The sequence below is a fragment of the Colossoma macropomum genome, unplaced genomic scaffold, assembly GCF_904425465.1.
Source record: "Colossoma macropomum unplaced genomic scaffold, Colossoma_macropomum, whole genome shotgun sequence".
NCBI lineage: Eukaryota > Metazoa > Chordata > Actinopteri > Characiformes > Serrasalmidae > Colossoma > Colossoma macropomum.
In genome coordinates this window covers 21,434,869-21,457,396 of record NW_023494806.1, presented here as the reverse complement: position 1 = coordinate 21,457,396, position 22,528 = coordinate 21,434,869, and the positions used below count along the sequence as shown (strand labels likewise).

Below are 22,528 nucleotides of genomic sequence, written 5' to 3'. Positions count from 1 at the left end.
TGTTTGTTTTGTGGTCCTGTTTTTATCACACCGTAATAAATCTGATTCTTCACGCCAGGCTGGAATGAGACGGCCTGACCAGCTGCTGCTTTCAGTGCTGTTTTTCAGTAAAAGCGCTTTTCCCATCAGCTCATATCAAAGGAGTTACTGGACGGGAGGAATTCTTTTATCGGATTATTAACAGGGCAAGATGTTGCAAAGCAGGGAAGTTGTGTCAAACTTTTAAAAAGTCATTCCGGCCAAAAACTAGCATTTAATATTTAATACCCTGTAGCGCAGCATTGCATCCCTCAGCTTCACTGATTTGACAGAATTCACAGAATTTCAGCCATCAACATTCTTTCACTATAATACCCAGCATGCACTGCACCATTAAGTCACACAAACACTGGGATACACTGTTGAAGATTGCTAGCATAGCCACTAATATAGAGGGTAGCACATAGAGGTGGGATCTTCGACTTCCTAGCAGTAACTTCAGCTAAATGTGGTTTAGTCTGCCCCCAAAGGTCCACCACAAAGTGCTTGTAGTTTTTCATTCCTCCCACCTCCAAGATACATCATCAGGAGGGGGGCTTTCCCAGTTATTAAACTGTAAAATCTCACTCTACTTCTGTGGCACCTCGGCAGAAGGCGAGTGGACATGTTTACAGCAGATCTACCAGTGGCACCATTTTTCATTTTGGCCAGAGTGCCCCTTTAACGTAGTTCCCTTCATTACAACATTAAAGGGGACTTCCACCAATTTTACTAAATTTCTGCATAACTAAATGATTAAGATGTGAACAAAGTAATTCAAAGTGGTTTAAAGTGAAATGCCGCATTTTGGAGAAACTGAGTGAGAATTGTTCACAGTAGTTCTGATAGGAACCAGACGTCCACCTCCAAAAGGTCCTTCACAGAAGGTTATTACATGAAACGGTTATGAATACACTGCCTGGTCTCAGACAATGTTTTAGGATAGTTTAATAAAAGTTTTGGCCTAAAACAAATTTTTATATTCATGGCGGAGGGCTACACGGAGGACACTGTCAGGCAAGTCCCCAAAGAAAAGTTTTTTTTTGTTTGTTTTTTTTACTTCTCTTAACACTATTTTACCATCAACATTATATATTTATGTTGTAGTCAACATGACACCTGGTTCCCATCACCACCACTATAGAGAAAATCTATCACAGTAAGTTTCTCTAGAACAGAGCATTTCATGCCAAACTGCACTGAATGACTCTGATTACATCTCAACGACCGGATTATGCAGAAATGTAAAAAACTGGTAGAATTCCTCTTTAAATGATCCCTATATTACACTTCAATAAGAGGACGAAATGTAAAAATTTGGATCTTAATATATGATAAAACAACATCATGTTTCTTTTCTATTTGAAGGCCAATATGTCTATTCAATCCATTCCACTTGCTGTCTTTTGTCCCCCGCACAGAATTTAACACACTCGCTCCCCTCCTGGCAGGACGTTTGATACAGTGCCAAGATTAAGCTGTGATGATGACATCATGTTCATTTGCCTACAGAAGCCGCGTCCCTGTACACCCACAACACTTTGTTGCTACTTGATCTAAAACACCAGTTTTCTCTGGCAGCACCTTTCCACACCGTCAGCATTTCAGCCGCCTATGCAAATCTTGGCACTGTATCAAGTAGCAAGTGGAATGGATTGAATAGACATATTGGCCTTCAAATAGAAAAGAAACATGTTGGTTCAAAGCTTAACCATTGAAATGGATAAAGCAGTAGAGCTGCAAGGATCTGAAGGGGAAGTCCACCAACTTTTCAAAGTTGAACATTGAGTCCTCTTGGGCAGTGTGAGGCCTCCACAGAAAACTTTTGTCAGATTTTCCACTATTTTACCATCATCGTTACATATCTGGAGAGTAAATAAAATATCTACATTTGTGTTGTAGTCATGGTGACCCCTGGTTCCCATCACCACCACTGTAAAGAAATCAGAGTCTCTACAATCAACCATTTCACACCAAACCACTATGGATGACTATACATCTTAAAGTTTGACTTGTATAAAAATTATGCGAAAAATTGGGTAGAATTTCAGCAAAGCAATTCAGATATATTACTGCTTTTAAAAGGTTTATTATTTGTGTATTTTGTATGGTCTTTTAGACCTGTGGACAGTGAATGATAATTTATTTACAACAAGAGAACCATCTTCATACTTAAAAAAAAACACCTATCTTACACATTTAATTTAAAGGATGGACATACAAAATGGTCAAACTCAGCACAAGGATATACAAGAAGTCCTGTTCCCACACTGTCCAGTCACAGAAAAAGCCCAACTGAAGCAACATTAAAGTAACCCTAACCAATCCCAGCACATTAAAAGTTAGACCAGTTAAAGAGCCCATTTTCTGTATTTTCCCCTTATTTGATTTTGTCCACTTTTGTCAAAAACAGTCTTAATCGATGTTTACAAGTTCCTTCTTTATCTAGGCTGTTTTCGCTACTGTGCCTTTAAGACTGATATATGCAAATGAGCTCTGTTCTGTTTGGCTGCCCTCATTCACAAAGCAGGGCTCAAACACTCCTTATAACTTCAGAGTGAGCAGGCAGAGCTAAACCGCTGCAGGCCGAACGGGCAGATATACAGTAAGTAAAGGCCTTTTTTTGTGACATCACAAAAACACGAACCAGAACAGGCTTCAAAGTCTCATTTAAATACAGAATGGAGAAACCAGCTGGGCCCTTTAAACACTAAGCAGGTTCTTCTGACTGTTCCTGCGGAAACATGGGAACACGTGCAAACGAAAGAGGGCTCAGTGCGTCTAGTTCTCAAAGCTGAAGTGGACGCAGGTGGCCGGTCAGTAGAAGGTGCACCAGTTGCTGCCGTCGCTGGGCATCAGTCCTCCAGTTATGAGGAGGATCAGGTCGACGAACCACCAGATGCCCAGACCGCCCAGAGTGAGGAGCTTCCCCACGGCCGTGCCCGTGTGCCCCAGACAGAAGCGGTCCACCCCGAAACAGCCCAGGAAGAAGGAGTAGAGCAGCGTCGTTATGAAGTAGTGACCCGTGTACCTGCAGTGACACCACAAACGAGGAGACGGTCAGCAGGGAAAGTGACACGAAACACAGAACAAATGATTTCAGGTAGAAAACGGCACTAACTGACAATATACTGTAGTGTGCAAATGTTTGGGCACCCCTGGTCAAACAACTTTGTGTTATTGATTTTCTGAGTGAAAACAAGTGAAACATCCTCTACAGAAAACAAAATGTACGTGTTAATGCACAATTCAATAAAACATAAAACGTGGCCTGTGCAAAAGTTAATAATGGCACATTTTTTATTTGCTGTTTTATTTTTTCCAAAACATTAAGTTTACCAAATATTTTCTTTTTTTTAAATTTTTTTTTATTTTTTACAATACATTAAATTAAGCAAATATGTTCCGTTCTATTTTGTTCATTTTTATTTTGTTTTATTTTGTGCAATACATTTTTTTTTTTACTTTTATTTTCTGTTTTTTTCTTTTCCAAAACGTTAAATTCAGCAAATATTTTCTGTTTTGGTTGTTTGTTTTCCTTTTTGTTCATCCCAATGCATCAAATTCATCAAACAGACAGTTGATTGTGCATTATGGGGTGGCCGGTAGTCTAGTGGTAGAAGAGGTGAGCCATCAACCGGTGGGTTTGCGGGTCCAAATTCCATGACTGATTAGGTATAGGCACTTGACTGCCCCACTGCCCAAGGCGGCGCTGTTCGGCTGTCGACGCTGTGCTGCTCCCAGATTGGGCATAGTGAGGCAGCAAAATAACAAATTTCCCTTGTAGGACCGACAAAGTAAGTGAACAACATTATAATTGTGCAGAAGTGTGTTCTCTGTACAGAACGTTAACTTATTTTCTCTTAGAAAATCAACAAAATATGGGGTGTTCAAACTTGACTGTATTGTTAATATTGTCAGTATTGCAAAGGCCAAGATTATGATTATTAACCGTATCACTATATTGGATTCTGCAACAGTGATGGTGCAAGTGAGCCCTCTAACCAATCACAGTGTTCATTTTTGTTCGATGTTATGAGCATTCGGACCAATCGCAGTTCTAGATGAGCTTCTGTAAGTGTTCTGATGAAGCAGAAAATGCAAATTATTGTGTCAAAATAACGAGTGCCTCTTCTGGGAAGGCTTTACCCTACATGTTGGAACGTTGCTGTGTGGATACATTTGGACATATAGTGGGGTGTAAACGTTCACTAGTGGTCTCGAACATGCTCCTACTTTGCATTTCTTACTAATTCAGTGCAAAGTTTCACTACATATTATCAGCGTAACAATCTGAGTGAAGAGTAAAATCTTCAAAACATTACATGAATTTCAGAAATTCAAATCAACCTGAGAGTCAGCTGGACTGACAAAATAAAAATAGTCTGACTGTTTTGTACAACTACCTTACTGTAAAGGTGAATACTGAAATCTTACATACTAATATAATTTTAATTGTCACAAACTTCTGGTTATTATAAATGTATCAAAATTTTAAATAACTAATTTAAAAACAAAACAAAATATTTCTTGTTTGAAGGTTTGAATTAAAAAAAAATCCCAGATTCTTAATGTGGTTTCAGACTTTTGGACCACCATAGTCAGTATAGTCCATATTGCAATAGCAATATAATCACAATGCCAGTCTTCTGTCTGTAGCATGAAATATTATTTAAGTTAAATCATTAACAAGGCCTGGCTGTTTAACAAAAGGGCATATCTGTAGGTACTGAAGCTGGATGTGCTTTGAGAGACATTTTGGTGACGTATTTTGACAGAAACAATTTGAGCTATTTGGGTGCCTATTGAATTATAGTGTTAGTTAGCAACGTTAGCCTCGTAGCACCAGTTCTAAACTGAAGAAGCAAAATTTGAACTCCAAACCTGCCTTGGCTGTTCGACTACGAATGGGATAAGCGGAAAACTGGGTAAATTAGATTTTTCACCGGACTATTCTTTTAAGCCGCCTCGACAGGTGATAGATACTATCCTCTGAGAGTCGGCAGTGCAGTATACAAACATCTACATCATTTCGATGATCTGTAGGAGATATTCTGTTTCAGTCTTATCCCCAACACTCTCCCAGTGGTAAAAAAAAAAAATCATCAATTTTAGTGCTACACTGCCCTCCAGTGGTACAAAATAATATAGAATGCAGTGAGAACAGCAACTGAGCTTTACATAAAGCCTCCTTAAATCATGTAAATTAATTATTGGCTTTCAAAGGATTACACAGGTCTCACCAAATGGAACAAAAATACAAAGCCTTTAATCCAAAAACACAAGAGACGTGGAACCTGTTGAACTTACTTGATGCATGGCTCGTTCCCTCTGAGGAACTCTCGAGGCCCGGCGCATTCAATGCCATCTAAAGCTGTGCACATCACTTTGGTGTGGGTCACGTCTTTGTACACTTGACCCTGATTCCCAATCTGTAAAAAGGAACAAATGTCAGTGGTTAATTTTCAGCGTAAACTGCCGTCTGTACTTCCGCACTGACCGATCTAACACCAGCTTGAATCAGAAAATGAGAGACGCCCAGCAACAGCAGTAAATCAGGTGTTCTTCCGGCTCTAATCTCTCTCCTACATCAAAAAAAAACATCTACTTGCCTTCAGGCATCCATGCCCCACCTCCTGCAGGGCTGTGCTGTTTCCTTTATGGTCCTCGGGCTCTTCGCAGTATATGAACTCCTCAGGTCTGGAAAAGGAAAGAATAACGGAGCATGAAATAAGACACTAAACCTTACTCACTCTCTCAGTCCTGAGTAAGCAATGAATTCTGGGGTGTCTTACTTACAGGAGTGCAGCTCTGCACTCTGACACTGTGATATCACAATGAGAAAAGCATGACTACGTGCATTATGGAGAACGAACGACTGTTTTTGCAATCTAATGCAAATTTTGCAAACAATTAACACCAAACAACACCTCACACCAGCACTCCTCCTCCTCCCAGCTGTGGTGTCGTAAGTTGTGCAACATGATTTCAAACGTTACCTCAGAAAAAAACACACTTATTATACAACAGTTAGTTCCGGCCATGCAAGCCGATTGGTTGAGAGGCGGTCTAACCGTGCTGTTATTTCGCCATAACATCACAGGTTTTTTCACAAACACTGCATCACTCCGCTGAGATGCCGTTGCTAAGCAGCAACTTTGACAGCTGTAGGAGACGCTCAGACCATTTAAACGTTTTTACTTCTTACTTTACCACAAACAGAAAATGGAGACTTTTAAGATCACATTTGACCGACAGCCGATTTGGTCAGACGCTGAAGATGAGGCTACACTTAATTCCCAAACTGTCATCACCACTGAGCAGCTTTTCAGTCGGCAGCTGAGACAGAGAACCTAAACAACCTGGAATCAGCCAGAAATGAACCCAACACCATTCGCCAAACTAAATGGACTGTAAGATGCTTTACAGACTGGCTGGAACAAAACAACATTAATATTGATCCAGCAAAAAAATGACAAAACTGAGCTAAACTTGATATTGAGGCAGTTTTATGGCTCAGTCCGATTTGGTCAGACTCTGAAGATCAGACTACACGTTTGGCGAATGGTATTCGGTTCATTTCTGGCTGATTCCAGGTTGTTTAGCTGTTCTTCTGTCACAGCTGCCGACTGAAAAGCTGCTCAGTGGTGACGACAGTTTGGGAATTTAGTGTAAGGAGCTGAAGAACGAACTGCTGGCTGTGCAGCGAGTGGGCGGAGCTCGTTACTCTGACGTAGCAACGAGCTGCTCGTTAAGGAGCTATAATTTGGCGGAAGGAATTGCGAACATTAAAACATATTAAACGCTGCGTTCACAGCCCAGTTTATTAATTTATTACTTTATTTATTCAACTGTTGTATAAAAGCAATAGAACACTGGAGTAGTGTGTTATCGCCAATAACAGCTGGCATCATCTTGAGTGTATTATTTAGTATTTTAAGTGCATTAGTTTAAGTATGTTTTACAACAATAACTAAGTATGCTTTAGTACATTTTAGTTGTGATACAGCTCTAACAAATCAACTACAAGTACCTGTACATCCAATAGTATAGCTTTAAAATATCACTGCTGCTGGAAGAAAAATTCCTATCTGCATTTTGGCTATTTTCAGTTTTTGACATAATTTGAAAATGTCTGCTGCCCTTTTAACTAAGAATGAACCGAAAGAAATGGATCAAAATGACGGCGCAAAATGTCTGGTTACACTGACTTACATTAACAGTTACGTAGGTTTTTTACTTCTCCTGTAAAGTTGCCATTTTGGGGATACGAGGTTTTCTTCCCACAGCAGTGATATGTTTCCTGTGTCTTAACAACGGCTTAAGTCAACTTCACTGCAACATAAGTTGTTCCAATTTAGTACAGAAAAGCATCTGTAGGCATATTTAAACGTATACTCTGTATAAAAGTACTCTTAAATACGTTTCATTTGCTGAACATATTTATGTTTAGAATAATTTAGAATGTGTTGAAATGCATTTCTGTTGCACTACAGCTCAGTAAGGAGCTCTGAAGTGTATCTTTACATTCAATAGTATATTTATACTCACTATATACTCCAACTGTAATAACAATTGTCTACAAAGTACATACTTACATCTGCTCACTAGCCGAGCTCTCCAAAGCACCAATAAAGGCATTTACTATATAAATAGTCTCAGCTTCATGACCATTTAAATACACTTACATTGTTCCAAAACGTATGTTTAAATGTTTAAAGTGTAAACATTAAAGAATGCACTTTTGTATTAGATTTACTTTTGAAAAGTACATTTTCAAAATGATCTACATCTCACAGATATCTAGCTACTTATCATCAAATATCATATACTTAATTAAAACTGACGATACATGCCAAAAATAAATATTCAGCTTTGCTCCTTAGTTATTGATTTGATCGGTATGTATATATACGTGAAAATATGAATATTAATACTTGGCTGAGTAGAGCTGACAGGTTTGGCAGCTTTCCTTCCAGACTCATAGATCATTTAGTGGGTTTATGATTTTGGCATAAATATGTTTGCCAATATTGTGGTTTTGACATTTTTCATATTTCTGCCAATGATCACTGACCCCCCACAGGACCCCCACAGAGCAGGTACTATTTGGGTTTTGGATCAGACACAGCAGTTCTGCGGGAGTTTTTAAACACTGTGTCCACTTAACTGTCCACTCTGTTAAGACACTGTATCATCCACTCGTACCAGCACAACACACATTACCACCACGCCAGAGTCGGTGCAGTGCTGAGAATGATCCACCACCCAAATAATAATAATTTCAAATCTTTGACCTATTAAAATATGTATGATATTATATTTTGACCAAAGCTAATTATGGACTATTTCTTATCAGTTAATATGATTTGGGGAATCGCAAAATGATATTAGAGCCCTCAAATGTTTAGAAACTGCCCTGCCTGGTTATGTTAGCTTCTTACTCCAATTTCATGTTCCACCTTAAATGACGCAGCACTTGCATATGCATGCCCGTACAAGCGCCAAACTGTAACTGCTGCACTATTTAAGGTGGAACGAGAAATTTAGGGTCCCCACGTTTAGAATATGCCCTGCTTGCTAAAGTTAGCTTCTTATTCGAATTTTCCGCTCCACCTTAAATAGTCCAGCAGTTGCCTATACACATGTACAGACGCCAGACTGCAACTGCTGTATTACTTAAGGTGGCACAGGAAATTAAGGCTCCCATCTTGTTTAGAAAATGCCCAGCCGAACTGTAACTTCTGCACCCTTTAAGGTGGAACGGGAAATTAGGGCCCCCACGTTTAGAAACGGCTAAAGTTAGCTTCTTATTCGAATTTTCCGTTCCACCTTAAATAGTTCAGCAGTTGCATATAAACATGTACAGGCGCCACACTTTAATTGTTGTATTATTTAAGGTGGACCGGGAAATTGGAATAAGAAGCTGGCAAACAGACAATTCAGCCTCGTACAGAACAGAAACAGTACAGAACAGTCTCTTACAGGTATTTGCAGAGGACCACCGGCGAGGGTGGGCTGTACTCGAACTGCTCCGTGCGGTTGGTCGGCTCCACGGCGGCGGAGGGCTTCACTCCGCCCGTCGCGTTTCCCTCGGCTGGGTCGCTGAGCAGAGCCGCGGTGGAGGTGGTGGATGAGGATGAGGATGAGGATGAGGATGAGGAGGAGGATGAGGAGGAGGATGAGGAGGCCGTGGAGGTGCCGGCAGGTGCTGAGGAGGTCGTGGAGGTGGTCGAGGCGGTGGTGGCTCTGCTGTGGGGGGTCTGAGTGGAGTTCGGGGACTGAGAGCCCTCCAGACTCTGCAGCAGCAGCGCGCTGAGCAGCAGTAAACACTGCGCGCCCAGCAGGACGTGGCTCACACAGACGGGCCGCATCGCCAACACACAGCCGGAAAACGAGCTGAAACCCGGGTAGAGTCCGCGGCAGGCGGGGCAGCGCTAACACCGGGCCTTCTCTGAGACCCCCGCTACCGGCCCGGCCCGCATTCCGCCCGAATTAACGCGCCTGAAACGGGTTTATTAGCGATTTTACAGATTAGCTCTTCTCGCTCTGTCCGCTCCTCAGCCGCGACGCCTCTCTGATGACGACAGAGGGAGGTTCAGCGTTGTTTCCACTTCCCACCCGTATTCGGGCTTAAAGGGGAACTCCACAGAATTTTAAAATGTGTGCACAATTCACTGGTTGAAATGTAAAAAGCCATTCAAGTGGGTTTGCCGTGAAATTGTTCATTGTGGAGAAACGTACCAGCTCTGATGTCTGTTCACCTCCTGAACTGATGATTTCACATCACATCAAACCCCCCCTGAATAACTTTGTTTACGGCTTCTTAATCATTTAAGCAGGTGGGAAATAAAACAATCTGTTCACAGTCAGTTATTTAACAGAAGAGTAACATATATCAGCGTTTATGGTGACTTAATTTTAAATGTTACTTCCTCTCGTGGAATATAATTTAGAATTTATTTATTTATTTATTTATTTATTGAGTTTCTTGTTATATAAAATACTGGCATCGTAGGTGACTCACAGGTCAATCAGCTTGTTGAGCCAATCACAGCGTTACCTGTCGGAATACAGGTGGGATTTGATCAGTGCGATGTGTTAGTTTCTCCAGCAGGGGGAGCCTATCTCCCATCAGTTTAAAGGGGAACACAACCAATTTTTCAACTTTTCTGATTAATTAAACCTTTACCTTGTGAATTCTAACTGAGTTTCTTTAAAATGACTCTGAATGACTCTGTTTACAAATTTAAGGTGGTCCACCACTAAAAGCTCCCTCACAGAAAGTTATTACATGAAATGGTTATGAATTCACTGCCTGATGACTGAGACACTGTTTAACGGTAGTTTTATAAATGGTCTTGGCCTAAAACATATTTCTGTTAACTATATTAACTATATGAACTACAACACTGCTGAGATTAGCACACAGTCTGATGTCCAGTTAAGTGCAGTGCATTAACTACCTTTACAAGAGCGGCCTCTGCTGGCAACAATGGGCACTGCATGAGAGAGTTATCAACCATTAAATAATAATCAAGAATAGTAATAATATTAAAAAGAATAGTACAAAGTAACTCCGAAATTAAGAAATATAAAATGTACACAACAGTGTAAAATAATAAAGAAACTGCAGTTAAATTTATTTTAAATAAAAAGTTAAATATAAAAGTATGCTTTTTTAAAAATATAGTGATTTAATTATGCCCTAAATGACAAACTATTATTAAAGGCCACTTTAATAATAATAATAATAATAATAATAATTTCATGCAAACTACTGATGCCATCATTTATTTTCAGCCTACTTTTAATTAAAATAAATTAAAATCATAGCAAAACTGACCACAATTCAAAATAACACTGTAAAATTATGGGAAAAAGGTATGAAAGCAACATTTCACCAACATACAAACAACACTGTCAGTCCAAACACAGAGATTCTGTGTAAAACAGTCCCACACGAACAGCAGCAGCAGTTCAGAGTCAGTAACGGTGCCGTTCAGAGTCTGGAGTTGTTTAATAGTAGATTCAGTGTGAAAATCTCTCCTGTTCACTCAGTTTAACATGCACAACCAAATGGGGTAAATAATAAATAGATTCAACATAAACGTAACTCACATTTTCTGTACAGCACTGTGTGAAAGTCAGAGACCCCCCCCCTCCCCCTCATTTATTTCATCACCAGCCAAAACAGTCATTAAGTACAAGAGTTTTTCTTTCTTTTTTTTCAGGAAAAAAAGCAGAAAAGAACAGAAAATTACACAGAAGCCTCAAAAACTAAATATAATGTTTTCAGTATTCAGTGAGTCACTCTTTACCTTTATTACAGCTTCCACCCTTTTCAGGAGACTCACTCTCAGTTCCTCAAAGAATCTGCAGACACACCTCCGAAGTTCAGTCTCAGAAGCTGGTTGATGATTTTCTGAAGAAATCCAAAAACATTCAGTGAAGTTGAGGTCTGGACTCTGGGGTGGTCAGTCCTTCAGAAGCCCGTTTAATTTCTTCTAGCAACACATGAGCAACCACCTGGGAAACCACAGTAGCGGCCTAGCAACACCATAGCAACCACCTGGAAAACCATAGCAGCGGCCTAGCAACGCTTTAGCAACGACCTGGGAAACCATAGCAGTGGCCTAGCAACACCTTAGCAACCACCTGGGAAACCATAGCAGCGGCCTAGCAACGCCTTAGCAACCACCTGGGAAACCATAGCAGCGGCTTAACAACACTTTAGCAACCACCTGGGAAAGCTTTAAGCGCTGTTTATCTGATGGGGGCAGTTTTGGTGTCTACCAGGTCTTCCAGGTGGCTGTTAGGAGCCCCATTTTCACTGTAGTTTTTAATCATTTTTAAATTCCAGTTTTGGAAACTCGTTTTTTTTTCACTTTCTCCTTCCTGATGTAAGTGGACTGTCTTAAATCTAATCTCTTCAGAAATACCTCCTGAAAAATGAACTCGTACTAAACAGCAGTTTTGACTGGAGGGTAAATAAATTAAATAAATGAAGGTCTTTGACTTTATTTACTACGGCTGCATTTAAATATTCAGTCCACTGAAACTCCAGTTTAAGCGACAACACAAACCCAGATTTTCATATCTGAGCTACACTGATGAATGTTAGTGGACTAAAGAGGACAGACAAAAAAAAAAAACAGTTTTAAAGGGGAACTCCACCCATTTTTCAAAATTCCATTATGATAGGAACCAGGCGTCCACCTTTAAAAGCTCCCTCACAGAAAGTTATTACATGAAATGGTTATGAATTCACTGCCTGAGATGTCTAAGACATTGTTTTACAGTCGTTTTCTAAAGGTTTTGGCCTAAAACATATATTTTAAACCATATTTATGCTTGTAGGGATACATTCAAGACATTGTGAGGCAAATCTTTTTCAGATTTGTCACTATTTTACCATCATCATCATTCCATAAACCTCAGGAGACTCGTGTAGGTTCACTGGTGGTTTTTGATAGTAAATAAAATGGCTACATTTCTGTTGTAGTCATGGCGACCCCTGGTTCCTATCACCACCACTGTAAAGTAATTTGAACCTCTACAATCAACCATTTCACACCAAACCACTCTGATCGACTCAACCACTTTTCTGACAAATGCAGAAATTTTGAAAATTTGTTGGAATTCCCCTTTCAGGTGGGTCTGCCATCCACACAGCACCTTCATGTTCTGTGAAAACCGGCTGTCTGTTTTAATAAGCCGAGTTGTTTTAATCAGTTCGGTTCTCATGCAGAGTCTCTTCTTCGCTCAGGTCGAGCGGGACGTGGGTGTCCTTTGACCCCTGCTGACCCCCGGACCCGCGGGTGTCCCTGGAAGCCGGAGAGGAGGGAGGGGGTACGGGGAGCCCCGGGGCCGGGGCCGGGGCTGTACGGTCGGGACAGCTGCCGCTATCACGTTCATGTAGTTGTAGGGATAGTAGTGGGAGATGATGAGGCCCTGTGGAAAGCAAGAGGCTCAGTTAAAGGGCCCGAACCCCCTTTCTGAGGGCCACTCAGTAGTGTGGCTTTATGTACAAAAAAAGTCCTGATTCATATTTACATGACCAACCTCTCTGTATCCCTTAACCAGAGTGTCCCTTTCAGAGTGATATATGTAAATGAGCTCTGCTCTGATTGGCTGCCTTGTTAAATAAGCAATCAAGCTGAAACGCTCATTGTATCTCCAGCATGAGTGGGCGGAGCTAAACCGCTGTAAGCTAAATAGGTGGATATTTGTAAACGTGCTGTTTTTTCTGACATCACAAAAAGCAAGGAAAATGCACTTTTCCATCATATGAGCCCTTTAAAATTAAAGTGATAACTCAGAACGTGTTGCTAATCAGCTACATTAGCCTCATAGTTCCAGTGCTAAAGGCAGAAACAAACTTCAGACACCAAATATCTCTTGTCTGACAGACTGCAGTTTAGGTTAGAGGGGAAACGTACATTTGTATTTTTAGCTGAACTATCGCTTTAAAACTGAGCTATCATTTCCTCCTTTACTTCAAATGCAGTCGATCTGGCAAGACATGTTTGGTGTCTGAAGTTTGCCTCTTTAGCTTTAGCACTGGAGCTACAAGGCTAACGCAGCTAACAAGCAATGGAAGCTTATACCCCACCAATTAGCAATTAGCATGGACAAATGTACATCACAGAGCTTATAAAGGCCATAGGAGCTGCCTTGAAGCCTCTTTAGTCCATGTTTATAGGTAACAGTGTATCACACAGTGTCAGAAATTACATAAGCAAGCTATTAGAGATTACTTAAAGGAGAACTCCACCCAAAAAGAAAAAAGTAAACATGACTACATCTGTTGTAAACATGTTTACTCGCCTCTTACTGCGGTTCTGCAACAGACACAGAGTAAGATTTTCCAGTTTAAAGACTAGAAACCCCCCTTCTGATGATGCAGTCACAGTGGTGGTGATAGGAACCAGACGTCCACCTCTAAAGGCTCCTTTACAGAAAGTTATTACATGAAATAGTTATGAATTCAATGCCTGATGACTGAGACACTGTTTTACGATAGTTTTGAGAAGGTTTTGGCTGATAACGTTTCCTGGTGAAGGGATACATGCAGGGCGCTGTGAGGCAAAATAGTCCTCAAAGAAAACGTTCATCATCATTTTTTCTGTAAAATATCAGAAGACATACAGGTTCACTGGTGGTTTTGGATAGTAAATAAAATGGTTATACAGTGTTGCAGTCATTGCGATGCCTGGTTTCTATCACCACCACTGTAAAGACATCTGAGAGGGTAAGTTTCTCCACAATTTTGAAAAGCTGGTGGAATTCCCCTTTAAACAGGCTTGAAAAGCTCACCTGAGCGGCCGGTCTGAGCTGTTGAAGTCTCAGGATTTCTGGGTGAAAAGCTCCTCGACCTCCAGCTTCCGCTTCAGCAGTCCAGCCGCTCAGCCACGGAGCCAGCGGCCCGGCGGTCATCAGCGGCGGTAAGCTCCGGACCAGGTGGAAGTGACCGTGGCTGGGCAGGAGGCCATGGACGAGCTGCTGTCCCGCAGAGCCGGACGGCGGGAGGCAGCAGTGGTGTGTGTGAGTGAGCGTGTCCCGCGCCGAGTAGAGAGTCAGTCTGGGGTTCGACGGGGTGGGGGGAAGGTTTATGAGGCTCGTCTGAGTCCGCTCTGGAAGAGCGCTGTCCGGACCGCTGTCGGTGGGCTCGGCAGGGGGGAGCTCAGTGTGTTCAGAGAGTTCAGAGGTGGGGCTGTGTTCAGCGGGGAGTTCAGCGCTGTGTTCGGGGGTCTCGTGGCTGGTGGTGGAGATCTCTGCAGCCTGAGCGATCGGCCTGTTAGACCCTCCGTCACTGTCTGAGTCGCTCTCACACAGATCTGTCAGAGAAACAGCGTCGGTTTCAACGGCTCACAGTCACTGTTATAACTGACACTCACAATAATAACCACAGAGTAACGACTGCCACTGATGATAATAATAATAATAATGTTAATAATAATAATAATAATAATAATCATCATCATAGCTGTTTTCTTTTTCTTCATAATAACTAGTAATACTACAACATATTATCAGTAGCTCATTGAGAGAAATGAAGCTTTGAGTTTACACGATTCAAATCTGTCACATTGTTGTTTATGGTTGATATTGTTGATTAAAATGTATCACATAATCACAAGTAAACTTTAATAAAACATTGAAATCATTAACTATTTTTTCAGTGTACAGTATTGCTGATATTAAGGATCATATTAGTTAATAATAATAATAATAATAATAGAAGAGTTTTCATTATTATTGCTACTTATTGCTATTATTATTCATATAGTAATGGTAATAATCATTACAACAATCAAATAATAATAATAATAATAATAATAATGATAATAGAAATAATAATAAAACATTTGCTATTTTTTATATCCCAGAATGCAATAGAAAAAATTTAAAAATGTCAATGGGCAAAAGAATGTGAGTATGATTTGATAAGATTTATATAAAAAAATAGGATACAAAAATAAAATATAAGAATATACAAAATAACATGAAAATATATGAAATCTTTAAAAATAAAGACAAATAAATATAAACAGAAATGGAATTTAAAACAAAATAATGAAATTATTATTATTGTTATTATTATGAACAACAGTAATATCAACAAGAATAATAACAGTAATAATAATGTTACTGATTTGCTCTTAATAATTGTATTTATTATTATTACTGTTGTTGTGAACAACAGTAACAACAACAACAATGTTATTATTTTGCTTTTAATATTATAATTATTATTATTATTAGTAATAAGTAAACATTTGTGCTACTAAGGCATTAAAGACATGTTGTTATTATTACTACTATTATTAAGATTGTTTATTCATATAATTAATTGTATGAAAACTATGAAATAGTTTGATTACAATCATCAATTAAGGCTATTAATATTACTGATAGGAAAATAATAACCTGATTATAGTTATATATGTTTTATTATTTAACTGAATGCTGTAAAGGGACCTTTAGGTGTTGTCGTGGCAACGGTGGGCTCCTGGAGGCAGTAAGCTGGGGGCTCACAGGAGGAGTCGTCTGAGGATCCGCTCTCGTTCTTCTGCTCCGCTCTGAGCTTCAGCTGCACCGCCGACTTCCTGAGCAGCAGACAGACAGACAGACAGACAGACAGACAGAGGCTCTCAGATCTCTCTCTACACAGTAAACCTGTCACTCAGCTGACCAACATGAAGACCCTCTGACCTTTTCTCTCTCCGGCCGTTCCCCGTGTCCCGGAACCCTTTAGCGAACGGGTTGTGGTCGATTTTCAGCTGCGTTATCTGGAACGTAAAGAGAAACAGTCTTCAACTCACACACTCTTATATACAGTCTACATAAAAATAACACACAAACACAACAAATTAACCACCAGCCTGACCTTATTTCCCCAAACACAACCTCATCAGACTGTTTACAGCAATATTTAACAGCTTTCGGGGGAGAAAACAGCGGCAGCGCTTTACAGATGGGTAATAAGTGTGTGATGACATGTTAATAACATGGTTAGACGTTGCACTAACTCGAAAATCACATGGTAATTATCCAGTTGTTACTAAATAATAAGTTAGTAGTTGCAGAGTAACAAATTGGTAATGAAATGGTAAAATAAAGGTGACAACTTGTACTAATTTAAAATGACTTGCAAATTATGCAGCTTTTAAGAAATAATATGTCCGAAAAATGAATGGAGTGGTAACTAAAGTAAAATAACTAAAACTCTTATTATCCGTAAATAGTGTTGATTCTCAAGTTGACACGGAATATTTTAATTAGCTGGTGTTACAGTAAAATACAGCTAACAGTCTGCATGAGCTTTATTATTACACTGTTAGGAATGAAGCGTCCGGATCCACAAATATATTTACACAACATCTTTTCTTTAGAGCAAGTCATTTTCTAAGTAATTCATCTTTTCTTAAGTACAACTTGTTACTGTAATATCAGTCGGGCTGCAGCCCCTCTACCTCATAACCACACTGAGCACATACTTAATAAACACAGGCTAATTAGTGAAAGATATAAAGAAAAGATACAGTGAAAAGAATAATCCTGTCTCTGTATAATATATTCATGGTCATGTTCAAACGTTTGGGCGAATGTTGTGGTCAAACGTTTTGTTGATTTTCTAATGTGAATAAGTTAACACATCCCCCTCAGAGGACAAACGTCCACTGTTTCTACTGTTTATGTGCTGAGTTTAACATATTGAAGGAAAATAAACATAAGTTTGGTAAACAAACAGTAGAAAGTGTGGGAGTGTGTTTCCTGTAGAGGATCAGCAAAACATGGAATTTGACCAGGGGCGCACAAACTTATATGACTGTACATGTAAAACCAAAGGAGCGTCATATTTAACACAGATTACAAATGCTTTTGTTTGTTTTTCTCCACTTACATAAACAGTAATTGTGTATTTATTTACAATTCAACACATCATGGAGATATATATATATATATATATATATATATATATATATATATATACATAATTAAAGTGACTACATGTATATGCCAGTGTGAACTCTAATTGATTATGTACTGCATTTTTTATTATGCTAATCCTACTCATATTTTATTCATTTGTATGATGTCCATACTGTGATTTAACAATAATCTGTTTACATTACATCATTATATCATATATATATATATATATATATATATATATATATATATATATATATTATGTGATACTTTGTTGAAAAAAACTTATCTAAGTCTGAATTTGATTCTGAATTTAAGTCGGAATTTGAGTCTGAATTTAAGTCTAAATTTGAGTTTGAGTTTGAGTCTGAATTGTAAAATCAGTCGAAACCTTGTCGTTCTGGTAGGCGGTCACTGCCATGAACTCGGTCTCGGGGAAGACGTAGGTCTTAAAGGTGCTGTAAGGGAGCTGAAGGACGTCGTTGGCCTGGACGATGTGCAGCCTCGGCTGATATTTGTGCATGGAGTTCAGAATGGTCTACAACAGAAAACAACAAAACACAAAAACAAAAAACAACGTCACCTAAAGAGAGCACCAGTGGAAAGCCCACTCATAGAGGGGTTTGCATTGTTTGAACTATGTTCCACCTGTTAGAATCACAACATATCAAACACACATAAAACACACATGGAGTTAGAAAGTGAGCAAAAAGTGTGAAACAAATCAAACAGTTTTCTATTCTAGGTTCCTTTAGAAATTTGCCCCCTTTACAAACTCATTTTTCAAACAAGCAGCTTCATGAGGAACCATCAGAGATGCTTTTCCAGTTGAACTAATATATATATACATCGCTGCTGTTGGAAGAAAACCTCTTATCTCAATTTTTGTTGTTTTTCAGTTTTTGACATGATTTATGTCTTTCTGCTATACATACATATAGAACAAAACCTCCTATCTTCATTTTTGTCATTTTTCTGTTTTTGTCATAATTTGAAAAAGGCCTGTTGTCCTTTACATTGTGTGTAAATTTCATGAAGAATGGACTAAAAGAAATGACCCAAAATGACTTTGAAAAAAATTCTGGCTCCATTGACTTACATTAAAAGTAAAGTCATTTTTTTCCTTCTCCTGTAAAGTTGTCATTTTGGAGATACAAGGTTTTCTTCCGACAACAGTGATACACACATATATACACACAATTTGGAACCAGATATATATGTATGGTACATACATTTACACTGTGCAAAAGTTTTGGTCAAGTTGCATGCTGTTGTTGAAGTGTAAATAAGTTAAATACCACGTCCTCTACAGAGAACACACTTATGCACATTTCAATACCCAATTACTGTTTATTTACTGAATTTAATATATTGGGGAAAAAAAACAAAATATGTGGCCAGAGCAAAAGTTATGGCACATTTTATATTTTATGTTTTTCCAGTATGTTAAACTTAGCTAATAAATTAAAAAAAAAAAACTGATCTACAAAAAAATGTGGTTACTTATTTTCACTTAACAACATGTGTACCTGGAGTGTTCGGACGTTTGGTATAATGATTAGTATGAAGCTGTAAAGTTTGCAGAAATGTGTCCAGAATGATGAAGAGCTGCAGATGAGTCTATAACAACTGATAACTGATGTGAAGTAACATTAATATTCATGATGCCTCGTATCGCAAATTTCAAGGCAGATAACTTGACAAAAATGACTGAAAATAAAATTACATTATAATATTTATCATTTAATAACTTAGATTTGTCCCCAAAAGACTTAAAATGTCAAATATAACATTGAAAAATTATTTTTTCCATCTTGTCAATAATATTTTAGTCTACATTATTATTATTGAATATAAAAAAAATGTAAATGTTGAGTAACAACATTTTTGAATGGGGGTATATTGAAGCCGGTTTTAAGCCGAGTTTCTCTTAAGCGGGTTAAGCCTAAGTCTAGACTAAAAGGGAGTGTCAATAAACATTTGCCAGTTTAATCTAAAATGACCTCATGTCTGTCCACATTATATTATATTATATTATATTATATTTTTGAAATGAAACAGTCATATCACTGTAAGACACTCACACAAACACGCTGCTGTTTAAGTAACTTTTAGATTGAATATTTACTCATTTAATTCACTGAGCGAATCTGAACTCAGAAACGTGCTGTTAGAGTTATTACACAGCCAACGCTGTCAAATGTTTTTTGTCATATCATCCTAGAAATCATATCATATGTGGTAATAAGTAGTTTACCAGGTTTTGTTCACAGGAAGCTATTTTAGAAAATAATGTAAAGCAAAATAACTTTGTTTTAATTTGTTGTTTTACCTTAAAAAAAACTAGCTGCCTTAAAATGTTGTCTAATTTTGAGACTTCACTGCAAAATAAAGCCAAAACCCAGATTAGAAATGATTATGAATATGGAAGAAGAGCAAAACTGGTAACAACTCAAAAAAGTGAATTAACATTTTTACAGTGTAGTAAAGAAAACACACAAGCCGAAACACATCTAGCTTTACAGCAATCTGGGGACCCAAACCGCCGCACGCGCTTCGAGCTTCTACTCACAAATCCGTGCTGGTCAGAAATATTGTTGGTCAGCTTCAGCTTGTGAAAACTGACCACTTTGGACATCCACTGCTCTCCGGTGGCCGGGCTGTCGGGGTGGATGTACATGCGCTTGGGCATCTCGGGGTCCGCTTTGCCCGCCACCATCCAGCATGAGTTGTGGAACTTGTACCTGCAGTCGTCGGCCGCTACGATGTCCATCAGCAGGATGTACCTCGCTTTCTTATCGAAGCCAGCGCAGCGCACTTTCAGCGCCGGGAACATCCGCCTGTAAGAAAGAGACAAACAAACAGAGCCGTTAGGTTACTTATAGTATCTTTAATAGTGACTGTTTGTCCAACACAGTGAGATGAATAAGTGAAGTAAAATGAATGTAAAAGTATTTAATGTTTAAATATTACAAAACTGAAAAAACACTAATATGTTGCTAAAGTGAATGTATTTTCAGGTTATGCTTTCCATGCAGGTCAGTGTTGCCTTAATTAGTGGGACAAATAAATGTAAAGCTCATTGAAATTGTATCAAGTTAATATTTTATTATTATTTTATTACATATCCCTCATTTACATTAAAGCCTGCGACCCATAACTATCACCAGCCTGTTAGTTTCATATATGTGACGCTCTGGACAAACCTTAAGGACAAATTCCTTCAGTTTGCGCTGTTTTTAAGCCTTCCTGACTTCACTTTCATCTCCAAGGTCCTAACGTGAAGTGATCGACTCGTGCGTAAAAGCGCACGGTGGCACGGCTCATTACGCACGACTTATAAGCCACATTTTTCGACCCCAGCCTACATGAATGTCAGTACCCGCATGAGGGCAGTGTCAGAGCTACTCGCTTTGGCCTACCTGCCGGACTTGGTGATGACCATTTCGGTGCCAATGTTGTGGAAGCGCGCCCAGAGCTCCGCGCCTTCCAGCAGCACCACGGGCTCGTCCGGCGCCCCCGCGGGCTGGAGGGATGGCGAGGAGAGCTGGATGGGGCTTTCGAGCTGCTCCAGGACGGAGAAAACCGCAGGGTGGGGGTGAGGGTGAGGGGGGCCCAGCACTGCCCCTATGGTGAAGTCCGCGGGGTGGTAAGCCATGGAGTAATCCAGGGGAAGAGCGCTTTGGTTGGGCTGTTAACTCCGTCGCGCCACATCGAACTGCTGACGCCACGTGGATGGGTTAGCGGAGGTGTCCTCACGTGGTCTCATCACGAGCGCACTGATGAAGCCTGTTTAACCTTCTATACACGGAGAGAGAGAGAGAGAGAGAGAGAGAGAGAGAGAGAGAGAAACGCAGCTCCAGGTCGCAGAGCCTCCAGCGCGCCTTTAAACTGTCCGGAGAGTTTCTGATTGGCCTCAGCGGAGGCATCCAGAGTGGGCGTGTCTGTTCAGGGAGGGGTTATGACGCGCTAAGCGCTCTGAGGGAGGTGGGAAGGACGGAGAGCCGGAGAGGAAACGAGGGGGGCTCAATATTCTTCTCTGGAACGTCAATATAGTGGAGAGTTTCTGAAAGACACCAAAGACACTCGATAGGCCCAACATGTTTCCACTGAACTGTAGTTATATATGTTATATGCAGATTAAATATATAGATAATCTCAGATCGAGCTTATTTCAGAGGTGCCAAAGCAAAATATATTAGTCCAAAACGGTAACTTTACAGGAGAAGGACAAAAGATACTTTACTTTTAATGTAAGTCAATGGAACCACACATTTTTCCAAGTCATTTTAGGCCGTTTCTTTTGGTCCATTCTTCATGAAATTTACACACAATGTAAAGGACAACAGGCATTTTCAAATTATGTCAAAAACAGAAAAATGACAAAAATGAAGATAGGAGGTTTTGTTCTATATGTATGTATAGCAGAAAGACATAAACATTCCTTATTCATAATGGAATGTAAAAAAAATCCAGGTGATTCTAGAAAATTTAAAACGATGCAAAGGACAACCGCAGATTTCAAATTATGCAAAAAAGTTTAAAAAATGCATGACATGTATACATAATATACATACATGTATGTGTGTGTCAATAGGCAATAGAGTCAATATACTCAATAGAGTCAAAGCCTAATGTTTTGCCATTTTGGGCTTTGCCCATTTTTTTGCATGGGACTGTATTTAAACCCAAGACATCAGTGAAGATAGTAATAAGCTAAATATGTACAAACTCATCATGTATAGGGTAATTTCTATTGGGAGATGTGTGACCCAAACACTGACCCCTAAATTTACACTTGTAAAAATTTATGTGTACATTTTTGTATTTTTAATGTTATTTTTTAAAGATCTTTTTGAGTTTTTTAAGTCATGTTGAGTGATTTAGATTTATCATGAGTTTAAGTAAAAAAAACTCACTGTTTCTTGCTGCTTTGTCACTATCGAGTTTTAGTCCATAGGTGAAGCCTTATTTTAGCAAGTGAGTCTGCATCCCTGTCCCTCATGGCCACATGGTGAGCAGTTAGATCCCACTGTTTTGAAGCAAACATGTCCGAAAAAATCAGTGAGGA

At 39.4% G+C, this 22,528-nt stretch overlaps 2 protein-coding genes across 2 annotated transcripts; both read right to left on the bottom strand.

The window, feature by feature from the left end:
- Positions 1-1,926: 1,926 nt before the first annotated feature.
- On the bottom strand, positions 1,927-9,589 carry tm2d2 (TM2 domain containing 2). The gene is made up of 4 exons (XM_036599267.1): positions 9,004-9,589; positions 5,631-5,718; positions 5,329-5,450; positions 1,927-3,049 (listed from the first exon to the last, which is right to left on the bottom strand). The coding sequence occupies exons 1-4, from the start codon at positions 9,390-9,392 to the stop codon at positions 2,836-2,838; spliced, it is 813 nt and encodes a 270-aa protein (XP_036455160.1). The 5' UTR covers positions 9,393-9,589; the 3' UTR covers positions 1,927-2,835.
- Positions 9,590-12,783: 3,194 nt separating this feature from the next.
- On the bottom strand, positions 12,784-21,115 carry tbx3b (T-box transcription factor 3b). Its single transcript, XM_036599145.1, has 7 exons — positions 20,880-21,115; positions 20,030-20,297; positions 17,849-17,995; positions 16,201-16,313; positions 16,003-16,130; positions 14,338-14,858; positions 12,784-12,972 (listed from the first exon to the last, which is right to left on the bottom strand). Exons 1-7 carry the CDS (start codon positions 21,113-21,115, stop codon positions 12,784-12,786), a joined length of 1,602 nt encoding a protein of 533 aa, XP_036455038.1.
- Between the last annotated feature and the right edge of the window lie 1,413 nt (positions 21,116-22,528).